Here is a 24684-nt window from a genome sequence, read left to right as displayed (position 1 = left end):
CGATACCAAAATGGCGGCGCTCCGTGGCGGGAAAGCCGAGCAGTCGCGCGTTGAACTTCGCGGCTTTTTCGCGATTTCGGGCGGATTTGTGGACGCCGGCACCGACAAATATATTTATTTTAAGTGCTTAGAGTTTGTTTTTCGGTGAAATATTTCAGTACAAGATAGAAATGATGCTGTAGATTCTGAAAAGCGTACTTTTCAAAAATCGATTTTTTTCGCGAAAATCGCGATCTGATCCCCGCTTCCCCCCTTAAAGAACTGCCAGTTGAATTGTTGGCCATCTCAGTGCTCATACTGTGACAGGAGATGGTGGTTGTGCGCATGTAATAATTAAGGAACACATGACCTGTGACAGCGGCCTCTTTGCATTATCAGTATGCTTCACCGCAATACAGTGCATATGCTTGACTGCGTAACACAGCTGTACTGTGACGAAACTGATTTTTGGGAACCTGCATTATGCTATGCTTTAGGTGCCTTGGTGCTGGTATTGTGACAGGAGACAGAGGGTACATACCGTAAGAACTGGAATATAGGTCGAACTTTTCTTCAAAAAACTATTGCGAAAAGTCGACCCTCGTCTTATATACCGGACATTGGCGGAAAAACTACGGAAGTCTTGCAACAATGGGCGGATGAAATAAAGAAGCGCCTTCGCCATCAGCAGCAGCGCGTCGTGGCGACATTGTGGCAACGCAAATTTGCCTTTACATTCACAAAGTTATATTGGTTAAAGGCTGCTTTTCCACATTTTGTTTCAAAATGAGCGGAAGCCGACGACAAGTCACCGTCGCCATCAAGAAAAAGGCGATTCAGTGCGCGGACGCCCACGGCAACCTCGCGGCACAGCGCGCATTTGGAGTATCCGAAAAGATCATTCGGTACTGGCGGATACAGAAGCAGCAAACCAACAGAAAGCGTCATTTCGTGGGCTGACCGCAAAACTGGAAGACAAGGTTGCGGACTCCGTCCGGGAGCTTCGTGTAAGATCACTGCCTGTGACAGCCGAATGCATCCGTTTGAAAGCGGTAGAGATCGCACGCTGCCTCTGGACTGGGCAGCGAGAAGCACTCGGCATACGACTCTAGTTCGGACCACTCTAATCAAATGCGCTGCTCTGATTCGGAGTAGTGCTTGCGCACTTCGTGCCCTTCTGCATACTGTACACCCGGCCAATTTTTAACGGTATCGCGCGACCATCGACCCGCGCGTTTTTCAGCACCTTATCATCACGGCACGGAGCGGCGAAATAGCAAAAGTAAGCGCACGTGTACACATGCGTGTATCTCATTTGTTTCGCCGCTCAGCGCCGTTAATAAGGTGCTAACAAGCACACGGGTCGATGGTCGCGCGATACTGTTAAAAATTGGCCCGGTGCACATGCGAGCAGCATTTAAATAAATACTGTCACTATTTGTTTCAAGGTAAGGGTGTCCTTCGGTACTTTTGCCATTGAAAAAGATTTTTTTCATTTTTAGAATTCGTTAGTTGGGGGATCGACCTATATTCCAGTCCGACCTATAGTCCGGTTTTTACGGTAGTTAACATATGTACATAGTGAACCCAGTTAGTGTACCCCGACAGTGGCCCCTGTGCTCTCTTAATGTGGTTCACTGCAATGCAGTGCGCATGCTTTACCGCACAATTCTGCTGTACTGTGGCGAAACTGACTTTCGGTAACCAGTGTTATGCAACGCTTCAGGCTGTTGCTGTGCTTTCCACGCTTCCACACCATCAGCAAGCCTGACGAAGGCAGAATTGGCGTAATTGCCGACAGCGGGGAATCCTTGAAATGAAAAATGCGGCACTGAACTGCGGGAAGCTTGATGGGAAACATTGAAGCATCTTGCTTAACGATAACACAAAACCAACTACTATGGCTGCCCGCAGATTGGCATGCAGGAGTGCTGGCTTGAGGCTGTGAGATAATAAAAATGGCCACAGTGGTGGCTTCAATTACAGCCGACTTCCATTAATTTGACCCTGCCGGAACTAACAAGATTGATCAAAATTATCCGGCAGGTTGAGCTAAACAAAATGCAGGCAAAACTTTAAAGCACACTGCAGATTCGTTTGGGAGCATTTGCCTGGTTCTAGTGCACCCCAAATCAGACGCGCATCTGCTTCCTATGTGCTCAGAATAGAAAGCTAACATAGAAATTACATGTAAGTTTCGAAACAAAGTAAACAGCTAACACGTACACACTTTCGAAGTAAGAAATATGGGCAAGGGTCTAGTGTACAATGGCGGCAAGTTTCCTAAAGTTAGCTTCGCCGCAATATATGGCAAGTTATGTGGTAAAGTATACAAACGCCGTGTAGGTGGTTTTGGTTTAGGGTCTTATTGCACTACGCAGTGCAATTCTTGGCCCAATTATCTTGAATAAAAAAGGCGCCCCGCACCTCCACCATTTGCGAGACAGCTGTTAAGCCTCGATGGTTTATTTAGCAGGTTGCGTGCTGAAACCGATGACGCTGGCCATGATGATGAATATATACAGATGAAGGAGATGAAGGGGGTAATATGATGCTCACAATATGTTAGAATCTGGTAAATTCTGTAATCAGACAGTGTCAGCTACGGTTATTCCTTGGAAATGTTTCCAAGGCAGGCCCAAAATGGGAATTTTTTGACAAGAGGTTAGACGTGTGCTCAACACATTCACTGTCCCCTAAGCTCCACCGAGACGGATGCCGCCGTTAAAGGGGTCACTAATGGGGTCACTGTAGGGCTCAAGTGCGTACGTGCTGACTGGTCAAGTTCAAATTATCCAGCAAATGCCAATTTTATGATTGAATTGGTACAAATTTGGGTCCATCGAAATGCATGGGCGCTTGCCAGAACCTTCACTCTTGATCGAGTTAACCAAAATCGAACAAACCGGAGTCGAAATGACGGAAGTCTGCCGTAATACCCTTTTGGAACTGCGATCATGGCAAAATGTCTGAAAGAATTGGATTGCGAAGGGTCTTGGCATGCTGAGTTTCAGGCGTCCTTGGTGGAGACGTCCGAATTATCAGGCATGTCCAAAAAATCGGTTGTTGACTATAGGCAACTTGGAACACTGGGCACGTGCTAGGTGTGCCGTCTTGCTGAGTAGACAGCTTAGGTCAGTGCGAGGTTATACGCCAGCTCTTGGTCAACCTCCCAGAATGGATGTACGTCTGTGACACTGGGTTATGAAGCCTTGAATGTTTCGGTGTGTTGTACTTCTCTGTGCATACACCTCTCAACATTCCAACCACCGTGGTGGCGCAGTGGCTACGGTGGTGTGCTGCTAAGCCCGAGGGCGCTGGGTTGAATCCCGGCTGCGGTGGTTGCATTTCGATGGGGGGCAAAATGCAAGAATGCCCATGTGAGGTGCGTCGGGTGCACGTTAAGGAAACCCAGGTGGTCAAAATTAATCCGGAGTCCCTCACTGTGGCGTGCCTCATAACTAAATAGTGGCTTTGGCACGGAAAACTCCAGAATTAAATTAAATTATCAACATTCCTCTCTCGACAAGCATCCTACAACGCCTTGTGACGTGGACAGCTAACGGCTGCAGGCGACGCGGCTAGGCTTGTCTCAGCCACAACCTCGCTAACTCAAACAAGCTTTGCATCACTTCGAGCATTGCATTTGATCTACCTGTTGTTTCTGTCTCACAAAAGCCACTCTGAACCTTGATTTGAGGGAGTTTAGGAATTTCTTATCAGCCCGACTTCACATAGATCAGCGGATTCATTGTAACGAATGATTAAGGCAGTGTGCAGGGGAGTTGTGGTCAACCGATGAGGGTGCATTTGTAGGACAACTGCTCACTTTTGGAACAATAAATTGGAGATAACTGACCATTAATATATTTTCGCATGAACAAGATAGGTGGCGCATACAAAGGTACGCTTATACAGTGGGACATAGTTGAACTTATATCCTTGAATGCTACTTTCCTGCTAGTCATGGGCGAACTGTGATGCAGCCCATTCAAATACACTTGAAACACAGAAACGCTTTCGTCAGACAACCCCGGGGCCAATTGGAATGAACTTCATTGCACTTGAGAGAGAAAGCTAAATTATAGTGACTACAGAAAGTGAAATATTTATTTAGAGCTTGGGTTGTTCTACAAGAATTGCTCAAAATCTGCAAGTTTCAAAAAGATTGAACCTCAAAGTTTACAAATCCACAACTCTACCAAAAACAGATACAGTCGACTCTCGCTATAACGGACCCTGATAATCCGACAAAAAACATCCGTTTTATCCAAAGTGCTTAATGTCCGAAACTTTTGTTGCGATGTCTAACGACCTTATTACAAAGAGTGAGTGGTGAACATCCAAAGTAAAAAAAAAAGTTGCAGTTTTGCTCGAAATGTGAAGCATCGATTGCGATAGCTAATTACCGTATTTACTCGCATGATGATCGCACTTTTCTGTCAGAAAAAATTGACGCAAATTCAGGGGTGCAATCATTACGCGGGTTAAATTTCCCGGGAAAAGAAAAGAAAAATTTTTTTCGTCCCTTGTTTGCTGCGGGACACCAAAACAAAAATGCTGGCCGGCGGAGCAAGCCAAACGCGCCGAACACGATTTTTTCTTTCTTCTCGTGAGTACATTACGTGCATTGAAACAGTTTCTTCCGTATCAGTGATGAATAATATTGTTAATATCTGCAAGTTTGCTGCAATAACGTAGCCATGTCCACTTTGAGGGGACAGAAACAGATGGCCGCGCTTAGCTGCCAGTGACATGGAAACACATGGCCGGCATGCTGCGGAAACTGCGGCATCTGTCTTCACTACTACATATCCTAATACGGCACGTTTCCGCTAAGGGTGGGCGAATATCTTAGCTGTGTTACAAGCGTCGGCATATGAATAGGGTACACTTATAACGTATCAGTGTAAATGTGGCTACTATCATTGCTGCGCGCGATTTGTTGCGTGCCCACGAGTGCAGATGAAAAGAATCGAAAGGCGCCTTTTTTGTTTTTGTTGACCATAACCATTATAAAGCCTACTGATAATAAAGGCAAGTTTGGTTGTACCTCTTTTTGTCATGGAAGTGCGGAAAGTGATGAAAGTAATGAAATGAGGCATCAACTTAAGAATGTTTGGTGCGTGCAGACCGCTTGGCTTGAAAAGTCGTTCGCGTAGCATTCGACAGATGGTAAGCGCGATCATTTTTGCTAGACTTGGCACACGACATATCGCTGCGGCAAGCTAGGGGTGCGATCATTACACGGGAAATAAAAAAATCTAATTTTGACGACAAAATTCAGGGGTGCAATCATTACGCGAGTGCGATCATTATGCGAGTAAATACGGCAAGCAAGATAAGCGCGGCGGCAACAGAGAGCAAATTCACCTTCGTGCTGTCTCACTTCAGCGTGAACTAGGCATCGAAAGCAGAGTGCATACGAAGCTACCGGCACTGGGTGCACTTTTTCCACATCGCAGATCGCTTTCAAGATACGGCAGTCAAGTTGCAAGATACGGCAGTCGTAAGCAGCAGCTGTAGGAGCAGAAAGCTGAGGTCATCAAGCACTCTTAAGGGGGGCGCGCATCTTAAAAAGCCAAAAATATTGAGCTCGATTTTCGGAAACTCTGCCCAATCTCTGCTTTATCAAACAATTTAGCCGTAAACAACCTCAAAATGTCCAAAAACAATTTTGTCAGCGCGGACAGTGGGAAAGGAGCCCAAAATTGCGTGGAAGCACCGGAGTTCATGGAGCCATCTCTCATCTTTACCATTGATGATCGCTGACGTCTTGGTATCATTCGGAAGCTGAAAATTCCATTTTTTATGTCCCCGTTCCCCTGGCAACAGTCATGTTTGTTTTTGTTTTTTTCGTTTGAACCCTTTGGAGGCCGAGCGTTTCTTTCCGAACTGCAGTAAAGTCACTTTCTGCCTAGCTAACACGTAAGCAGGCCTTAAATTCAAGTGCTATTTATTGGTGATGTGTTGCTAAACATTTCACAATATTTAGAGCTGAAAATTAACACTTAAATTTAGACTTGAGCAACATGGCCTCTTTGTCGCTATCATTGTCCTCTTAATGACAGTTCATAAAAAGTTATTGAATTTCTGCATCGATCAAGGAATGTGCAGGCCGTTTGCGGCGGTTCACACATTAGAGAGTGAGAGATGCGAGCAACACTGACAGTTGATAAGCTTTTTTGCACCATATGTCATATAAAAAGTGTGGGGATCCCACGCACCGTGGGAATCTATGTAAGAGAAGCTTTCTGTGATGTTTGCTTTGATTGATGATAAATAGCGGTGATGTTGACCGCGAGTGTTGAATTTCAACATTTAGGTCCAATACTAGAGTGGTGAGTTGATGTTAAAACGTTACCTTGCGTACACCACGGCTGTTTTGTCTGCGTAGTACACAGAACGCAGAGAGAAATGTGTTTGCTTGAGGCACTGTTGTGCGCCATTGCTAATTACCTCTGAGAGGGGTGAGCATTGTCATTGCCTTAAATGGCACATCGCATCGTGGCAAGAGTGCTAAACTTTAATTGAATTATGGGGCTGTAATGCCAATACCACAATCGAATTAAGAGGCACACCTTAGTGGCGGGCTCTGGGTTAATTTTGACACCCTGGTATTCTTTAACGTGCACCTAAATATATGTGTGCACGAGTGTTTTTGTATTTCGTTTCATTCCCGTCTAAATTTGGGTGCCGCGGGCGGGATCGAACCCTTGACCTCGAGCTATTGGATAGCTGCAAAGATGCGAAACGGCGAATACAGAAGTGTTGATTTGACGTGTAACCGCTTCCGTAGTGTCGCCTAGACGGTGATTTAATGCAGCTCTGCTTCTGCAAGCTCTGCGTCAGTTGTCCTCTTGGCATGGTGCTTGTTTTTTCAGAAATAGCAAAAATGTACCATATCGTACCTTGAACTTAAGCTTATCCAGTTTGTCCACAACCACTGTCATGTCTGGTATATATGTGTTTCCTTGCCTTCTCACATCACCTTTTCCCTGTCGCCGCCCCCCCCCCCCTTCCTTAATTGGAACTGCAAGACAAGCTTGGCAAGCCTGCTGTTCACTCGTTTCGCAACTGCGTCTGTTCTACCCATTCTCTGCCTCTCTGCAATTATGTCTCCCTCTTGACCTGCACGTTAGTCGAGGGTTAAGTGCCGCAGTTTCTGCAATGCGCTTGTGGAGAGCGACAGATAACTAGAACTGTCAAGAGGCTAATGTGACGATGCCCAGGGAGCTCCAGAGAGCATTTTGCAGATGCGGTGTGACGGAAAGGTCCAAACGAGTTTCTCACCTTGCTTTTCCTCTCTGCCACGCTCCTTCCATTTATATAGCATGTGACATATGCGGCACTGTGTGGCTTTGAGTATATCGAATATTCGATAAATTGAATAGTAGATATTCGATTTGGCGATAATTTTTGCACACTTTTGTTCGTGTATTTGCACACCCTAACTTTTATCGTTATCAACATGTGTATAGAGGAATGTGTCATCGAAAGTGTCAAAATCTGTCGATTGCCTGATTGAGGCTTTTTCTTGATGAACCTTCGAGGGCTTCAAACAATTTTTTTTTTTCATTTTACTTCTTTTTCTGAATTGTTTAATTATTGTATTGGCGCCGTGCCTGACATGTCAATTGCATTCCTCAGCTTGCATTGTCCAGAGCTGTCTTTACAAGTTGTATTAGTTTTTTATTCAAATGGACTGTATCGCATTCTGTAAAATGCACTCCTGCTTGGGATACAGGCAGCAGTACCCAATAAATAATACTAGTTCTGGGAGGATGCTGCTGCCTTTTGTTAGGCCTAACAATGCTAAAGTGAACAACTTGTTTCAAGACTGGCAACGTGTCATTGTAATGCTGCGCTGGAAAAGTGGGGTGGCACTGAATGAAAGTGGAATTTACATTTCATTAATGCGACGAGGCAGCATTGCTGGCCAATCTCCTCTGCACATGTGTATAGTGCTTTGAATGTTAATGGTGATTACATATTTCAGATCTTGGTGACGTATACAAAAAAGTAGCGTCTCCAGAACGTTTGAAGCTGCAAGCACATAGTTTAGACAAGTCCGTGTACTAACTGTTGTTGCCATGGTAGCGGAACAATTGCAGTGCTAGAGTTCATGCTAGTACTTTTCGTACAACATTATATGATCTGTGCCCTGTACAAAAAAGAAACTTAGATCTCGTCACGAAGGTGTGCAAGATATTATACTTGTTATTATTATAGTGCCAGTGACAGAAGGCAACACACAGAAAGGTGCGAAGATGCATATCGCTTGGCAGCTAGTATATCTTGCTTGTAGTATACACAGAAATTTCTATACTCTCGACTTTGTCTAGTGTTGCACGCACTTTCGACGCTCTTTCCATGTTCCATTTTTTTTCTTTCGTCTCCTCTGCTCCTCGCAGCAGTTCCAGAGGTTCCAGAAAGGCCCACCGCCGTTCTACGCCCGGCACCACAACAGGCAGCACTCGAACTATGGGCCCCCCCGCCGGAAGCACCACTACAGCCGCACCCGATAGCGAGACTGCGGGGAGGAGGGCAACATGTGCGGTGCGATTTCAATCTAGACAAGCGAGGCCACGAGTGTGCCGACCTAGAAACAAAGAACTGCTGACAGCGTGGTTGACACTGATTCCCTTGTCAGCCCTTGCATCTCGACGCGGAACGCCTGCCTGTTTCAACTGTGGAAGGACGTGTCGAAGAAGGTGCGTTCAGCTGCGACGGGCGAGGTGTTTCGTTATCGTGACAAACTGTTCTTCTGCAGTGCTCTCGGAGCCTCTGTGACTCTGAGGCAACATCACCGTCTGGAAAGTGCGTTGACGTCTGGGACATTCGTCGGAGCGTTGCCTCGCTATCGGCGGGGACGACTTGCAAGCGGCTGGCTGGCTTGCCCATGACGGACTTGCCTGCTCGCGTTATTGGCAGCCGAAAAGTCTTCACGATGCAGGCGAGGACCGCTGGCTCGCTCGTCGTAGTGACAGGCCTTGACTGAAGTGTGGCGTTCGCACGACCGGGTGCGCTTACTTTCATGGCCAGCTTGTGTTCCTTTTTTTTTTCTCTCTCTCGCTTGGTGATCGTCCAGACAACCTACTAGTTTTCCAAGCTTCAAAGTCTTTTTGTGGTCCAGTCGTCATCATCGGCATAGTGTCGTGGCACAAGTTAACGCGGTGTGAAAAAGGACAAGCTTTCTGCAAGCACCGTCGACCGAGCACTATCACAACTAGCCCTGGACACAAAGCCTTTTCGTCACAGTTTGAAGCGGACTCGTCCGTATGCCCCCATTTTTTTCCCGAGAGCAGCAGTGGACGTACGTTGGGTAGATGTTACTTGGCAGTGGTGTGTTTTTGTTTTAAGGAACCCTTCCCCTCTTTATTTTAATTTTCCCCCCATGTTAATTTGTGCCTGTTCTCGCACGCACTGTTTCTGTTCCCATTTGCTTAGTTCGCTGAACATTGTTCTTGGTTCGACCTGCAAGGAAGTGACGTCCCCGGGGTGGTGAAATTTTTGTGGGAAGCTGTGCTTAAGGAATGTGGTCGTGGTAGGAACTGTTTAAAAAGGTTGGCTTGTGGGGAAAGTGAAAAAAAAAAATCCTCATTGTTTCATTTTTTTTCTTCTTCCAAATGCTTGGATATAAAGTTTGTAGGAGCTACCTACACTGACGAACATTTACCTTTTATTTTTCTTCTTCCATGACGTTCATGGACAGTGCGCAAGATATTCAGATTCTTCACGCATTGCAGGTCACAGAAATGGGTGCCAGCACATTTTCATGGCGTGCGTAGAATGTAATCGCGAGAGTTTAAAGAAAAGAGAAAAGAATGCTCGAAACGTTGCAGTTAGAAGAAATCCAGATTCGTTCACCTTACATCAATGGCCGTACTTTTTTTTTGAAATGCCACCTTAAGTGTACATGTTGCATCAGCGACCTGCGTCGTAAAAAGAAAAATAAATCGCGGGCTTGCAGCGAATTTGTGTGCTTTCGTTTTTAAAGTAGGGGTAGCAAGGCTGCATGTGGGGCACAACCTTTTCTTTTTAACGCAAGGTCATTTAAAATTTTCTGCTCACTTGGAATGCAAAAGTGACGTTTCGTTTTTCTGGCGAGCGCCGTTTTCTCCATGCGGGTGAACCGCGCATCTAACCATATCACGTGCCGGTGCAAAAAAAAAAAAAAAGAAAAAAGACAGTTCAATCAGCTGACGCGGACGAGATGATAAAGACGGCGCGAAAAGTTGTGCGCAGGTGTAAGCCTGCATACCGTCTCAAAAATCGGCGTGCTGAAGAACGCCGGAGATGCCTCGCACGAACGGTAAGCAGCGCCCGTCTTATTTCAAACTTGCGCGCCCTTGGAGCCGATGGGAGAACGAAAAAAACAACAAAGTAAGTAGCCAAGTCGCTGCCAGTCGTAGTGCTAGCGGTGCTAACTCTAGCGTGTCGTTCGCGTCGTGCGACCCCAAACGTGCTGCCAAAGTACGGCGTAGCTAGCGAAATTAATATTCTTCGGTCGATCGTAAACGTTACCGTCGAGGAGGAGCTTTTCAGCCGAAAACCGAAAGGGTGGCGTTGCCTTGGCGGTAGATATAAAAACGTTTATACTGGTGCTCTTTCCACGGTGCTGCTTTGAAAACAACCTCACGCACAGGCCAACGTGACGGAGCACCTCCGCTCGCTTCCGCCGCGAACTATGTTTTGTTTATAAAACTGCGTTTACGACTCGGACTACCTGGTTTGGCTCAACGAACGTCGTTTTAACCTCAGAATCGCTTGGCCAGAAAGTTTTGGTCGTTTGCGTGACACTAAAATCACGCTGAGACCACTTTTGGGCGCACTGCTGCGCGGATGAATACATAGTCCGGCCGAACTGCAAGTAATAAGCAGATGGTAGCCATTTTGGTTGTGAACAAAGATATTGGCAATCTTTTTTCGGGATTAAATTCTGTTTAAGTGCTCAGTCTGCAGTTAATTTCCATCACGCGTTACTATGCTCCAGCAACTCTCTTATGTGTATTCGTAGCCATGGCCGATCGAAGGAAACTCCAAGGTAAGAAAAAACCTGTCAAAAATCTCGCTCGCGGTGCTTGTTGCCTGCTAGACCTGTCTGCTGCTCGGAACGGGTATCGTACACTGCTCCGCATTCAGGCGGGGGGCGCCGTTAAGCCTAAAGATGCCCTCCGATGGAAATCGACGGATTTAAAGCGATGTAGCGCGCCAAGAGCGCACGGATACGCTGCGGCAGGGGCCGGCAGATAGACGTTGCGAGGCGTGTGACCGGTCGGACTACGCAGCGCCGAGCTGCGTCGGGAGCAGCAGCCGACCGTCCGCCAGCTCGGCCTCGGATAGCCCCCGGTCCGCAAGCCACCGATCAGGCTCCGACGATTTTTTTTCACTCCCGTCTCTTGACAGTTTTTAGCGGCGACGAATTGACGCGCACGGGGTAGACCCACGTTGTGCGGTGGAAAACAACTCGGGGGAAGTTTCGTTTGTGAGCTGCCAGTTTTTTACGCGATTCTTTAATTTTTTCTTCCCCCGAACCTTCGTTGTATACTCTTGGGGCTTCTCGGCCGGGGGTTCGCCCCAAAACACGCGTCGCCTTCAAACGGGACGGTGTCGTACGCTCCGGTCGGTCCCGATATTTCTTTTGGAAACGCCGAAGACGCTGCCCTGGCCGTTTCAAGGAACGAGCAACTCGGCAAGGGACAGTCGGAGCCAGGCTTTTTCCCAGCGGTAACATGCAGAACCGTGAGAGCCCGATCTTTTGCATTTGTTTTGCCGTCGGTGATGCTGTGTGCGTGCGTGCGGCCGAGCGGCCAGGTGATGTGACGGTCTGAGAGTTTTGGAGGGGGTTAGGCTGGCTTGGGAAAAAAGTCATTTTCATGGCCTCGTGCTCGCCCCGTGATGCGAACGAGTGGTGTTTCGATCTCTAAACTGAGGTCGGAAGGCACCGAAGGGCTGGGGAAAGCCAGTTTCGGCCTCGTAAGGCCCGTTTTTGGCAGTACCATAAGCCTAACTCGAGAGAGGCTGCTGGATGTCCCGCTTTCGAGTTGAGCCGCTCGTCAGCGTTGTGTAGTGCTCTATCGTCCGTTTCGAGGCCCAGTGCGACTCCTTGAAAAAAATTTTTTTTTTTGTTTCTTTGTCGGTGGATCTTGTCGTTGCGTTCCCTTGTTTTCTTTTAAAGCGTGGTCGCTGGCTTTGCCTCGGTAGCACCCGACTGTAGTAGTTTGACACTGCGGTTGGGATAGTTGTCGAAACGTCCTTCGCCCGAGCTGCTTGTTCACTCGAGGTAGCTCTTTTGTGCACGCGGTCACTTCGTTGTCTTGACCTCTGAGCAACCCGACAATCGCACCCGCTGCTAGCTTCGCGACTAGTTTTATTTCGATCTTCAGCTGATTAGCTAGCTCCTCAAGTTGCGATGATTTTTGGTGTGTTTACGATGACCCGTTCGGGCAGCTTATCGGAATGCGAGATACCCGCGTCGTGCAAGCACGAATGTTTTTTTTTTTTTATATATATGTACGCTTGTTTGCTTCAATTTTCTTTTTGTGCACAAGCTAACGTCATTCTGGCTGAACGTTAAATCGCTTTGCGTCATTTCTTGTGGTGTCCGTAGGGGCAAGCCTACTTTCATACGTATTGTCGAGTGTGACCCCCGTTGCACTAGGATTATGACTCTCAACCCTTTGTTACCCATGAAGTTGTCGTCTGCAATTGTTGTGGCAGATTTGTTTTGTTGTAGCTTGACATCCCACATTGCAGGAAGAGAGCTTTCCAAGCTGGTGAATGCATTTTCGCTTGCTTGTGTTCAATGTAGAAACAAATTGATGTGATCACACTTTTGCATGTGTATGTTTTGTTGGCTCCTTTGAAACTCTCGTGTGTTTAAGAACGTTGTAGTTGCACAACTAATTGAGTCTGTCTATGGCCCACATATTTGGAGTGGCAGCTATGTGATAGCTGTGAGGCACTATTCTTTTGATTGGTAAGGAAGTTATCATTTGCTTTGGTTTTGTAAACTTCAGTGGTGGTCTTTCACGTGTGATAAGGTGTGTCAGCCTTTGGGTTGATGCTGTAGTTGATGTTTTGCATCATCACGACATTGTGGCAGTACTGCACTAATTGATAGTGACAAATGCACTATTTGATCACGACAAATGCAGTGCCCGATTTGGTTGAGGGAACTTTTTTTGGGTTCCTTCATATGTTACAAGCGGTCAAGTAGGTTTTCTCACTTGAAACGCTCGAGAAGTTTTCTTGTTCTCATCTTCATGTCTTTCGAAAATGGATGCTTTACGGTTGTTTCAGTACAGGCAGGGATAAGCTCTACATCGTAAAACATTGCTATTCTGTGAAAACAAAGAGAAACGTGCTTTGCGAATGTGGGACTTCTGCTTTTTCATGCAGCTGGGCTTGCCGGAAATCATTGTGACATGCGCGAACTGCAGCCCGTTTTTAAACGAGCCTAGTTCGAGCACAAAGTGTCATGAGTGTTTTTCAGTGTTTACATTATGCAGCTGTTCCAAATTCAGTCAGAATAGTTACATGCGATCTTAGAGCTGGTCTTTTTGATCAGACATTGTTGCATGCTTGAAACCTGGGCGTTTCCAAGTACAATTTTTGTGCGCTAAGTCTGCGAGCTCACTCCACTTGCTATGTGATGACCAAATAAGTTTCGTTGAACTCCACTAGATGGATTCAAATTCTAGGAGGACTTGCTAGACGAAGGCTTTGAAGGAAACTATTGTAATAGGCGTGACGAATGGGGCAGCTTCCAAGCTACATTAGTTTGGATCCGCTCGTAGCCAGTGGCTGGCCTATTTGTCAGACAGTTGCTGTCCCCCCTATGTACGTAAAATGTGTGCGTAACGTCGTGCTAGCTTTTTTAGAAGTGGGCCCTTTCACCAACTTGCACGCCTTCTGTTTTTGTAGACTGGATCAGTGCTGCCAAGTAAAAGTGCGATCATTACATCATAACCAAGGGCATCAAAATCTGTCGCTTGGTTTGCCGCACTTCTTTAAGCGATGGGATGAACGCTTATTTGTTACTCTTGTAATGTTTGGTTTCGCCAGGTTCCCTGCTTGCCTGGCGAGTTTTTCTTTGAAGGAACACACACACAGTTTTCATGTGTAGTCTTGCACAAAATTCATGATTGCAATCTTGATAGTATGTTACTTCCATCTGCAATGATGCCTTGTCATGTTAAAGGGAGTCACGTGAACACTAAATGGCAGCGAGATGTTTCATTGCACTTATGGTGTTCGAGAGCAGTTTGAGTTGTTTGGCACTTCATTTCTTTATTTTTCTTCGATGTGATCATTTTTGCTGCATCCATGTACGCTAGGTTCAGCACATTCGGTTTTTATTTTTCAACAATTCAACTTGCCTATTTCGTTTCTGGTATGCCAATTCAGGTTCCATATCTTTTCTCCAATGTTCCGTATCAGTCAGTGCAGTGTCTTAGAAATGGTTTTTAGCAAGTCACGACGGCAACCGTTGCAGATGTGAATGCTGCGCAAACAGTTGTGATGGTTCGATGCCCCCAGTAGGCCATCCAACTGAGCAAACTGAGCAACACAAAAGCTATGGAGCAAACCCATATGCCATTCCTTTTAAGGGGAGGCCATAAATGTCAGTGACTCGCACAAAGTAGTTTGTGGTACCTGCTATGACTGCCGCTATCAAGCTTGTTCTGGGGCCTATCACAGGGCAATGGTTTCATCCGCATACCTGTGGACAAAGCTTTAAAATGTACTACGGCATTCTTTTACGCGCAGGAAATGCCTATATAGCTCTGTGCTGTGGGGCACTTCTATCAGCATATCCCAATACAAATGTACTCCAATGCATATTCCATTGACTGACGTGAAATTGAACACTTACACCCTCCTGTCCTGCATGAACTGAGGCTGCATGCTTGATTCCCAGTCGTGCTGGCTACATTTGGACGGGGACAAAATGCAAAAAAAATGCTAGTGTACTTGTATTTAGGTGCACGCCAGAAGAACCCCACGTGGTGAAGATTAATGGAGAGTCCCCCACCCCACACTACAGCATGCCTCATAATTGGATTGTGGTATTGGAATGAAAATCCCAGAATTAAATTTCATTAAAAACTGGATTCACCTTGCAGCTGTAAATTTTTGTAATCCTGTGGTTTCAATTTAGACCTCTGCCGCCCTTTAAAGGAATACTAGTGGTTTATGGGATGATATGCCTAACATTGTTTATTCCATCGCTTGTTGCGTGGTCTTTAACTTCATCTCAAACTCCTTTGTTAACCTCAGAGTCACTGCCTCGTATGTTAGTACTGGTGGAATTCAAAGATTACAATTTACTTTTCAAGAACAGCGGTAAGGCTGCCATTCATGATTTGATAATGCCTGCCCGTATGTGCTCCAGCTCACTTTTATTCTTCCTTAAATTTTCCTCTCATGATCAGGATTCCCTGTAAATAATTGGCCCAAATAAACATACTTTTGCATCGTCATACCTGACCTTATCGTTACATGATGTCAGCAAATTTTGCTCAGTGCCACAGCATCATGGTAATGGAGCCACCAGGCCGAGCATTTCAAAAAGAGCCTAGTATCATACTAGGATATCTTTGAAGTGTTTGCAAACCTTCATATTTGCCAGGTGTCATCCTCTTCAGTGTGAGAAGCTTGTGGTAGAGTTAATATGGCTTTGAAAGCGTATGCCAGTACCCCTTTGTTTCGTTCCCAGGTTATTATAGCTACTTGAATGCCACTGGTTATATTAAAAAGCCCTTATTCATGGGCCTGAGCAGCTGACAAGAAGGAAATGGAAGCTGCGGAGGATGCAGCGGGAAGGATGGAGTTAGAGGAGAGAATGATGTGCTAGTATGTTTACCATTGTTGCTGTAGGGGCAGCACACTTAGACACGTGGAAACACACTGCTTGTTCTTGTGTTTGTTTGTGTCTCTAGAAGTGTGCTGCTTCTGCAAAAATAAGCCTAAAGCCTGGAAGATAGAAAGCAGTGTACATAAGAGATATGTGGGGCAATAATATAGGGGGAGAGGTTGCTTGCACATTCTCTGGTCTGGTTTTAAGGTGATAAGAAAAACGAATGGTGGCCTACTCCTTTCAGGTTTGAACCAAAGTACACTGAACTGCGATTGTATTGGCGAAGTCGTTCTGCTGATATCTGCAAGTGGAGAAAGGTTTAAGAAAGGGCAAGTAGCATGCCTAAAGTGCACATAGCTACAAAGGAATTGTTGAAAAACTTGGCCATGCTGTACAGTCTGCTGCAACTGCCCTGGAGTGGCGACGGTTCTGGTTTCACTTCGTGGGCCAGGACAAATTTTTATTCATATGAAGCTGTGAAAACGTGACGGAGTAAAGTAACTGAGTGAACTAGTGATTGGGCTGTTTGTGTTCTTGTCTTGCTGTCATTCGTTTCGTGCTTTCACACAAGACATTTGAAAATGTGGTAATCTGCTATTATGGATGTGAACCTCGCAGGATATACTGGGCTGAATTTTTCGCTACCATAAGAACTTGGAAAGTCAGTGGCATAGCTTTCATAGACAACCATTATCCCTTTCCATTTAGCAACAGTAGTCGGGTCAAAGGTTAGAGCATCGTTTCTGTTGTGTTGGCCATTATGCTGCATTCAGTTTCATTATTACTATCCACTTGGTCATGTGTTGGTCTAGTGACTTGCTGCCTGCTGCTTTCTCAGTCTCTGCTGGCAGGACATATTTCTGCATCGGCTTCCTTTTTTGTTCGATGCAGTGCAATGCAAGCTCCACAGGTTTTCTATAAATCAAAAAGCCTGTGTTCTAACTTTTCGTCTTACGGAGTTGAAGTTTGGGACTTGCGATGCCTGCATTATAATGTCCATCACGGTATTGTATTTAACAATTCAACTGGAAAGGTAAAATTAGTGTACTAAGTCTTTTTGTTTTGCTGTCTGCATGCTACATTTCGAATGGCTGTCCAAACCAAGTTTTAAAATGTTGGAGCAAAATAATGAAACTGAGAAATGATGTCGTACTTTATTATTTTGCCTAGTTTAAGGATGAGAAAGTTCCGCTGTCGTTCGCTTTTTATAACGGTAGATGTGCACACTTTCCATTCTTGGCGCAGTCGATCCATACGGAGTGCCCAAAAATGCTAGCAATGTCATGTCATGACAATAATATAAATGCATCGCATAGCATCGCGGAAGCTCACCACTGAAGTTGTTGTTAGACCAGCAAGTGAGGCTTTTGGTGGGGCTCAAGAAAACGGTACGGGAAACAAGTGTTTGAGGATGGTTCACTTCTGGTTACATGGTCACACGCTTCACAGATCTTGCCTAGAGATTGTGTGCGGAGAAGTTCCACGATGCAAGAGAAAATGGCAGGGGTGTGTGAATCTTCGAAGTTTTGCATACGAATCAGATATTGGTATCGTATTACGCTAACTATTCGTATTAGAAAATGAACAAATCAGTACTTTTGAATATCAAAACTAACCAAATATTTTCCATCAACTGACTGTTAAAGTTGGTTTACTGTTCTCCATCTCCTAAACAAAGCTTCATGTATTATCAGAAGTGAAACAACGATAAAAGCTTTTGAAGCAGTGCAGAAAGAAAATGGCCTATTATTTTTGCTTGAATTCTGTAATTCAGTGTTTCTTGCATTCTAGTCATGTAGCACTTTTGTCTTTCACTCTACAACCCATAATGTTTTTCTTGGGAACAAGCCCTTTTACATGCCTCTACGGCACACAAGTCTTTCAGCAACCTTTCTTTATATACCTTTTCCCCATAACTTTAATCTTCTTCTTTTTTAAAAAAATATCTTATTTTGCATTTCTGGAAAACTAGTCATACAGGAGCCATTTATTCTTGAAAGGCTTGTTTGTAGCTAGGCTCTAAAGATGGCGAGAGGCTATTTGTGCAGTTCTTTTCTTGACATTTAGTGATATTGTGTTTAAAACTGATGCTAATTGTCTGTGATACTAAGCTGTATTCTTTCACTAGTGAGTACAAGCATGGTACCTAATTATACCGAAATAGATGTTCCTGCTATAAATATGTGCATCTGAGTTTGACTATTCGGTATTGAATTTGTATTTGAAAAATTTTATTTTTGCCCACCTCTAGAAAATGGTCATCCAGGCCAACCGTAGCAAAGCAAAGCTACAAAGGAAACTTTTCTTGTATTGTGTGTTTCTTGTGTAGCCTTGTGCTGGTTTTGAGTGGATGAGTTTTTCCATTTTGTGAAATCTTCCTTCAAATTGCAGATTCTTGCAAAACTGATTTGCTTGTTCATTATTGTTCCTAGAGACAGAGTTGATGATTAATCCACCCTCATCCTATCATCTGTGAAAAATTGTCGTCCACTCTACTTTAGCACGTAACGACAAAGAAAATTTGCTGATTTCTCAGAAACAATGCTTTGAAGTTAAAATGTCGTCCTGGTCTGGGGATTGAACCCTGGACCAACGGCTTGCTGGGGTGGTCGCTCTAGCATCTTTTTCCCTTTCATGTACTTTCCTCCACCTTGTGTGCTTCCACAAAATTAGCTTTCCATCTTACTATCGGCTAGCTAGGATGCTAGCCAGTGGCACTGGTACCGACTTTGATCCCCGAGCAAGGACCAAATTTTCATATTGTTACGTCTAGCTGATGGTGGCCAAGATGGAAGCCCTATATCAATCAGGAACACTTTGTCTTCCTCCTCTTCAGTACAGCCACACTGTGGTGGCTGTTGCATACTATCACCCCCTGCAGTAGAAGCACCGTTGCTGCAGCTGCACATTCGTGGTGAAAGGTCCGTGATAGGGCTTTAGTCGCGCTACGTAAACGACGTCACTTGTAGCTGACGATGACGCTGAGCGGTTGGCGGGGATGATCTTGTATGACATCGGTCACTTGTTGTACCACATGGCATGGACCAGTGTAACGCAACAGCAGCCTTTCGGAGAGGCCCACACGGTGGGTGAGTGACTAGAGAAAAATGCATGTCACAATGGTGGCAATCATAGGGGTGTCTCTGATGCTTCTGTGAGGCCTCCAGACGGATGCGGGCGAGCTGCCACGCATAGTCAGCGCATGTGATTGTGTCGTGGGCGCATTCAGTGGCAGGACGTGCGGGCAAGGGCAGCACGGTGTCCAAGGGCAATGCGGGTTCTCGGCCGTATAGGAAATGGAATGTGAATAGCCGACGGTGTTGTGATGCACTGAATTATATGCGAATGTCGCATATGGTAAATGCAGATCCCAGTCATTGTGGTTGGCCGCAACATACTTCGAAAGCATGCCGGTGATGGTCCGGTTGAGGCACTCCGTGAGGCCGTTGCTCTTTAGGTGGTATGACATGCTGAATTTGTGCTTTGTCGAGCTGGCAAGGGAAAGCTATGGCCACGTTTGATTAGTAATTGGTGCGGAGCACCGTGCACTAAAATGATGGCATAGAGTATAAAATCAGCGACACCAGTAGCATAACCTGTTGGGAGGGCTCTGGTGATGGCATACCACGTAGCGTAATAGGTAGCGAGAGCGACCCATTTATTTCCGGAGCCCAAGAGAGGAAATAGTCCAAGAAGGTCTAGACCAACTCCAAGAACCAAAAAGGGGTCGTGCGGGACGTCGATTGGCTGGAGACAGCCAGCTGTAAGCATGGAGGGTTTCTTCCGGCACTGACAGGGCTTAAAAGCGGCAACGTAATGCCTTGTGGAGTGGGTGAGACCCAGCCTAAAGCAGCAACGACGTACATGGTCGCATGTGCACGAGACGCCCAAGTGCCCAGCTAAGGGAGTGTTATGAAGCTGGCAGAGGACAGTCAAACGCAGGTGTGATGGGATGACAAGCAGAAGGTCAGGGCCACGGGGATCAAAATTATGGTGGTGCAATTTCCCCTCCTTGAGAAACATCCAGAGAGAGATGTCACCAGACATCGACTCCAGCCGGTCGATGAGGGCTTGTAATGAAGGATTGCGGCATTGGTCGTTGCTGATTGAAACAACTGTGACACTGAGAAAATGGAAGCGATGGCGTCCACATCTGCCGGTTCTTCCCAAGGGTAGTGGGACAAACACTCTGCATCCTGGTGTAAGCTCTCCATCTTATATATGACGGAGAAGGTATATTCTTGCAGGCGTAAGGGCGCAATAAGCAAATCGTCCCTGGACGTAAGGTCCTTGAGTGAGGATAGCCAGCAGAGAATGTGGTGATCAGTGATGACACGGAATCGGCATCTATACAAGTATATACAAGTATGGATGAGACTTGGCAACTGTCCACACAAGAGCATGGCACTCGCGCTCTGTGATTGAATAATTGTGCCTGACAGGTGATAGAAGTCGGCTGGCATAGGGTATAGCGCGATAATGTCCATGCTGGCATTGCACTAACACTGCTCCTATGCCATGACCACTAGCATCAGTTCTCCATTGAGGCCAGGATTGGAGGCATGGTAAAGAGAGGAGGGAGATGAGAAAAGAGGTGTGGCATGATAAGCACCCCTAGAAAACAGGGCGTCTTCAAGAGGTCGGTAAGGGGACATGCAATGGTCGCAAAATCCTTTGCGAAATGCTGCCAATAGGAGCACAGCCCTATGAAACTATGAATGTCCTTTGTAGACTTTGTGACAGGAATGCTCGTAAGGGTAAGAATTTTTTCCGGATCAGAACGCACGCCTCTTGCATCTGCGAAGTGTCCAACGATGATGATTTGGTTGCGTGCGAAGTGACATTTTGAAGAGTTCAACTGGAGACCAACCTGGCGGAACACATCACGTATCGCTGGGAGAAGATCAAGATGCGTGTCAAATGTGGGTGAGAAAACGATGACGTCGTCCAGATACAACAAACAGGTGGACCACTTGAACCCCTGAAGCAAAGAAAGAGCCCATTATTCGTTCAAAGGTGACCGGCACGTTAGAGGCCGAAAGGCACCACCTTGAACTGATAAGGACTGTCTGGGGTAGTAACAAATGCAGCCTTCTCTTGGTCCATGTCGTCACCGGCAATCTGCCAGTAGCCGAATCGTAGGTCAATAGAAGAAAAATAGGTGGCACTGTACAGGCAGTCTAGAGCGTCATCAATATGTGGCAAAAAGCAAACATTCTTTTCGGTGATTTTGTTCAGGTGCTGATACTTTACACAAGAGCACCATGTTCCATTCTTCTTTTTGACAAGTACGATAGGAGAAGCCCAGGGACTACAGGAAGGCTCAATAATGTCTTTTGCAAGCATCTTTTTTTGCTTCCTATTCAATAACTGTTCGTTCTGACGTGGAAACACAATGTGGATGGCGTTGAATCGGGTTTGCATTGCCAATATTTATATGATGGGTCCCGACAGTCGTTTGGCCTAACGATCCATTGTCAAAGTAAAAAATGTCGCAATAGCCTTCAAGAACGCTGCAGAGGGGTTCAGCTTAAGCAGGTGTAAAGTCAGAGGAAAAAAGAATCAATGTCGATACCGCTGCCGCGAGATGACGTCGTGGTAGGGGCTGAGCTGCAACAATTGTCAACTGTGAAGGGCTCGACGTGATCATCCTGCAGAGTGATAATGTCGGCCTTGTTTCCCAGGTTCCTTGTGGGAGGACTTGCGCGGTTAGTGCGAAACTGACAAGGGGAAGGCAGATGCGGTTGCCAGTAATTGTCAGCAGAGTGTGCAAAACGGTAACACCTTGTGTAAGTATAACTGCCGGAGTAGTTGTGACCATGTAATTGCCATCGGGTACAGCTGGTGTGGAAAACAAGGCGACGTGTCGCAAATTTAGGCGGTTGGTAAATAAAATCCATGCAGCCTAAACGGCTTTGAGGCGGGTCCGCAGGGTCTGCAATGAGAGCGAAGTTAAGACGAAGTGAGCCAGCTGAACAGTCGAATGAGGGCAGAATGAGTGACAAGCAAATCTAGACAGAGTATGAGGTCGTTAGGGCAGTGCTCGATGACGGTGATGGTGTTTCTCTCGGCAATGGTGAGTCGAGCAGAGCACATGCAAACAATAGCGACAGTTCCTCCGTCGACGACTCATACGGCTCTGGTAGGGGCAGGCATTAGAACTTTCTTGAGCGGACGGTGAAGAGCAGCACTCATAATGGACACGTGCCTCGGTGCCAATCAATGTCAACAAGAATGTCCAAGATTATGGTTCATGGGTATGGTCAAGCGAGGATTTTGAGCCAATGTCGTCAATGCTGCTCCACCTCTAGAAGCTGCACTATCTAGTTTTCCGCTCAAGGATGCTGCGAGTAGGTCGGAGAAGGAGCACAGTGTGACAGAGACGCACAAGATTGACGGCGGGAGGGAGAAGGTGAGCGGATTAGCACAGTCTTGTCAGAGGTGTCGCAGGGTCAGATGATGGGTTGGGCATAGAGGGAACGAATGAAAAGGATGAACTGGAGGGACATGGATGGTTGATAGAAAAATAGCGTGTTGCAGAAGTTCAGCGGCTGTGGCAGTGGCGAACGACGTGCCCTATGCGTTGGCAGTTAAAACACATCAGCTTGTCATCAATGGTGTGCCATTTGGACAGGTTGCATTGTTGATAAGAGTAGTGAAAGGAGTGAGGTGGGAACGTGGGTGGATAAAGAGGTTCAGAGCACACAGGACGAACGGAGTGAAGGCTGATGTTTAACAATCCTTGGCGAGTGACGGCCTGTATCAAGGAGATCGTCGCCGGAGTAGGATCAGATGACTGGAAGCGGCCGCCAGTTGTGCTGCTTCGACCTTACGATGAATGTTGCAGATTAAGTTGTCACATTGTGAGGGCTGGGTGAAGGGGGTCATCACAAGATGACGTAGCAGCTGTGCTGGGATGCTCAGCTGCTTTTAGCTTGCTCGAGACGGTGGCATTCTTTGAGGATCGTATCTATGCTGGTGATGTTGTTAAACACCAGTAGATTGAAGACGTCATCAGTAATGCCTGGACACGAGTAACCTTATTGCCCTCTGACATGTTCGGGTGGGCCTTGCTACAAAGGGCCAAGAGGTCGAGAATGTACGATACATAGGGCTTGGTTGACGTCAGTATGCGTATGGCAGCGGCCTTCTATGCATCGAGTTGGTGACCAAACGGATTGCCAAAAAGATTGCGGAGCTTCTCTTTGAAGAGATCCCAGCTCGTGATCTCCTCTTCATGAGTCTGGAACTCTGCCCGTGGAGTGCCGTCGAGGTACAAAAGAATGTTTGTGAGCATAATAGTCGGATCCCACCTGTTACTGGCACTGACACATTCATACAAGCGGAGCTGTAGGAACGTGTCACCGACTCCAATGAAAACGCCAGGATCCTGCAGGGACAGGGACTGTGACGTAGGTCCGTGGCTTCAGGCGTAGATGCTTGCATAGATGAAAGGCCACAAGCAGGAGCCGAAGTTGCATTGTTGGTGTAGTGACCGCTGTGAAGCTCCATGGCGTGTACAGGAAATGTACCTCCACCAATAATGTTGCATGTAACTGATGCACAATATATTTACACGTAGGCCAACGGTGGCCAAGATGGCAACTATATCAATTGGAAGCGCATTGTCTTCCTCCTCTTCAGTGGAACCACACCGTGGCGACTGTTCCATATGAATATTGGGGATGCCAAAGAGCACAATTTTGGCCAAAGTGGCGCAGTTAAAGGCAATAAAAGACTTGGCTTCCATGCGGAAGTCATGTTTACTAAACTCATGCCTGCCAACTCTCCATAATTATCTGTAATGTTTATGAATTAGGCCTTGTTCCACATTATATGAATTTTAAGTCATATTTTACGAAAAATAACTTCTGTTCACAAAATTGTTTCGCTCGTTGGCCTATGGCCATACTGAATGTGAAAGGATGCCAGAGGGGTACCCACTTCAAGCAAGTTTATTCAGACATGTCTGCGGATGCGAAACGGGCAACAGCAATGTCACTGAAACGTGAATGTGGTCTAAAAACGGCATGTTGCATGTCATTCTGTGCTGGTCAGAGTGTGGCGCTGCTTTAGTGGCCACATTTAGTCTATAAAGGTAAATCATTGTCAATACAAAACATGTGCTCAGGGCAAGGTTTTAAAAAAAAAAAATACTTGTCGTTCCGGTGTTGCCTCGGTTTTTTTGAAGTTCATAGGTTGGCATGTATGTAAAAACTAAAACGTACAAAATGCCGAGCTCAAGTTCGCTTCAGTAATCTTTCCAGGCACGGTATGTAGGCAGGTAGGAAATCACTGTCGTTCTGATTCAGCCTGATTCTTTGTTCTACAAATTATCAAGGAATTCCCAGATATTGCCATTGCAACAATGTTTCCTTCAACTTTGAAAGGCTTTGTCTCTTGAGGCCCTGTTTGGGGTTTCTTTCGTAACATTGTGCTACTCTTGGATGGATGAATTTTTCTTTCCGTTTCCTCCAACCTCGTCGATTTCTGCAGATCTCGTTTCCTTATTCGAGTTTCACATTGGCATCATCACCGTTGATCTAATCTTTAAAGTTCACTGCTATGCAGAGGCCTGTCCCAGAGGTATCCAATTATACCCCTCTCCCGTGTTTACAAAGTTCCTGCGCTTCTACATTCCTCTAAAGCCATGCAATTTAAGGGCAAAGTAGTGAGTGTGGGTCATGCGCAATAACCCGCTACAAGGGTAATCGGAGATCTATATTACCCTCAGGGTGTCCCTGTGTTTACGAATTTGCTTACCTGGAAGTTGGCAACCTATATTGTCATTCTTGTTTTTCCTGTCACTTACTTTACGCCACAACTCTTTCGTTAAAGTT

At 46.1% G+C, this 24684-nt stretch overlaps 2 protein-coding genes across 10 annotated transcripts in view; both read left to right on the top strand.

Moving 5' to 3' along the window:
* Positions 1-9651, top strand: part of LOC126525846 (ubiquitin carboxyl-terminal hydrolase 17-like protein 6) — a 40895-nt gene extending 31244 nt beyond the window's left edge. For 3 of the 5 annotated variants that reach the window (XM_055067897.2, XM_050173802.3, XM_050173806.3), the window contains one exon: positions 8394-9651. In XM_055067897.2, coding sequence (XP_054923872.2) covers positions 8394-8507 — 114 coding nt within the window. In that variant the 3' untranslated portion in view covers positions 8508-9651. The remainder of the gene's footprint in view (positions 1-8393) is intronic. The other 2 variants (XR_007598398.3, XM_050173805.3) reach the window with 2 other exon arrangements.
* A 404-nt stretch (positions 9652-10055) lies between these two features.
* Positions 10056-24684, top strand: part of Not3 (CCR4-associated factor Not3) — a 56135-nt gene continuing 41506 nt past the window's right edge. For 3 of the 5 annotated variants that reach the window (XM_050173813.3, XM_055067898.2, XM_050173812.3), the window contains exon 1: positions 10056-11026. In XM_050173813.3, the coding sequence (XP_050029770.2) occupies positions 11002-11026 (25 nt within the window). In that variant the 5' untranslated portion in view covers positions 10056-11001. Of the gene's footprint in view, positions 11027-11050; positions 11725-24684 lie in introns of those variants that run through there. The other 2 variants (XM_050173814.3, XM_050173815.3) reach the window with 2 other exon arrangements.

The sequence above is a fragment of the Dermacentor andersoni genome, chromosome 8 (genome assembly GCF_023375885.2).
Source record: "Dermacentor andersoni chromosome 8, qqDerAnde1_hic_scaffold, whole genome shotgun sequence".
NCBI classification, from domain to species: domain Eukaryota; kingdom Metazoa; phylum Arthropoda; class Arachnida; order Ixodida; family Ixodidae; genus Dermacentor; species Dermacentor andersoni.
This window is presented reverse-complemented; position numbering and strand designations above follow the sequence as displayed.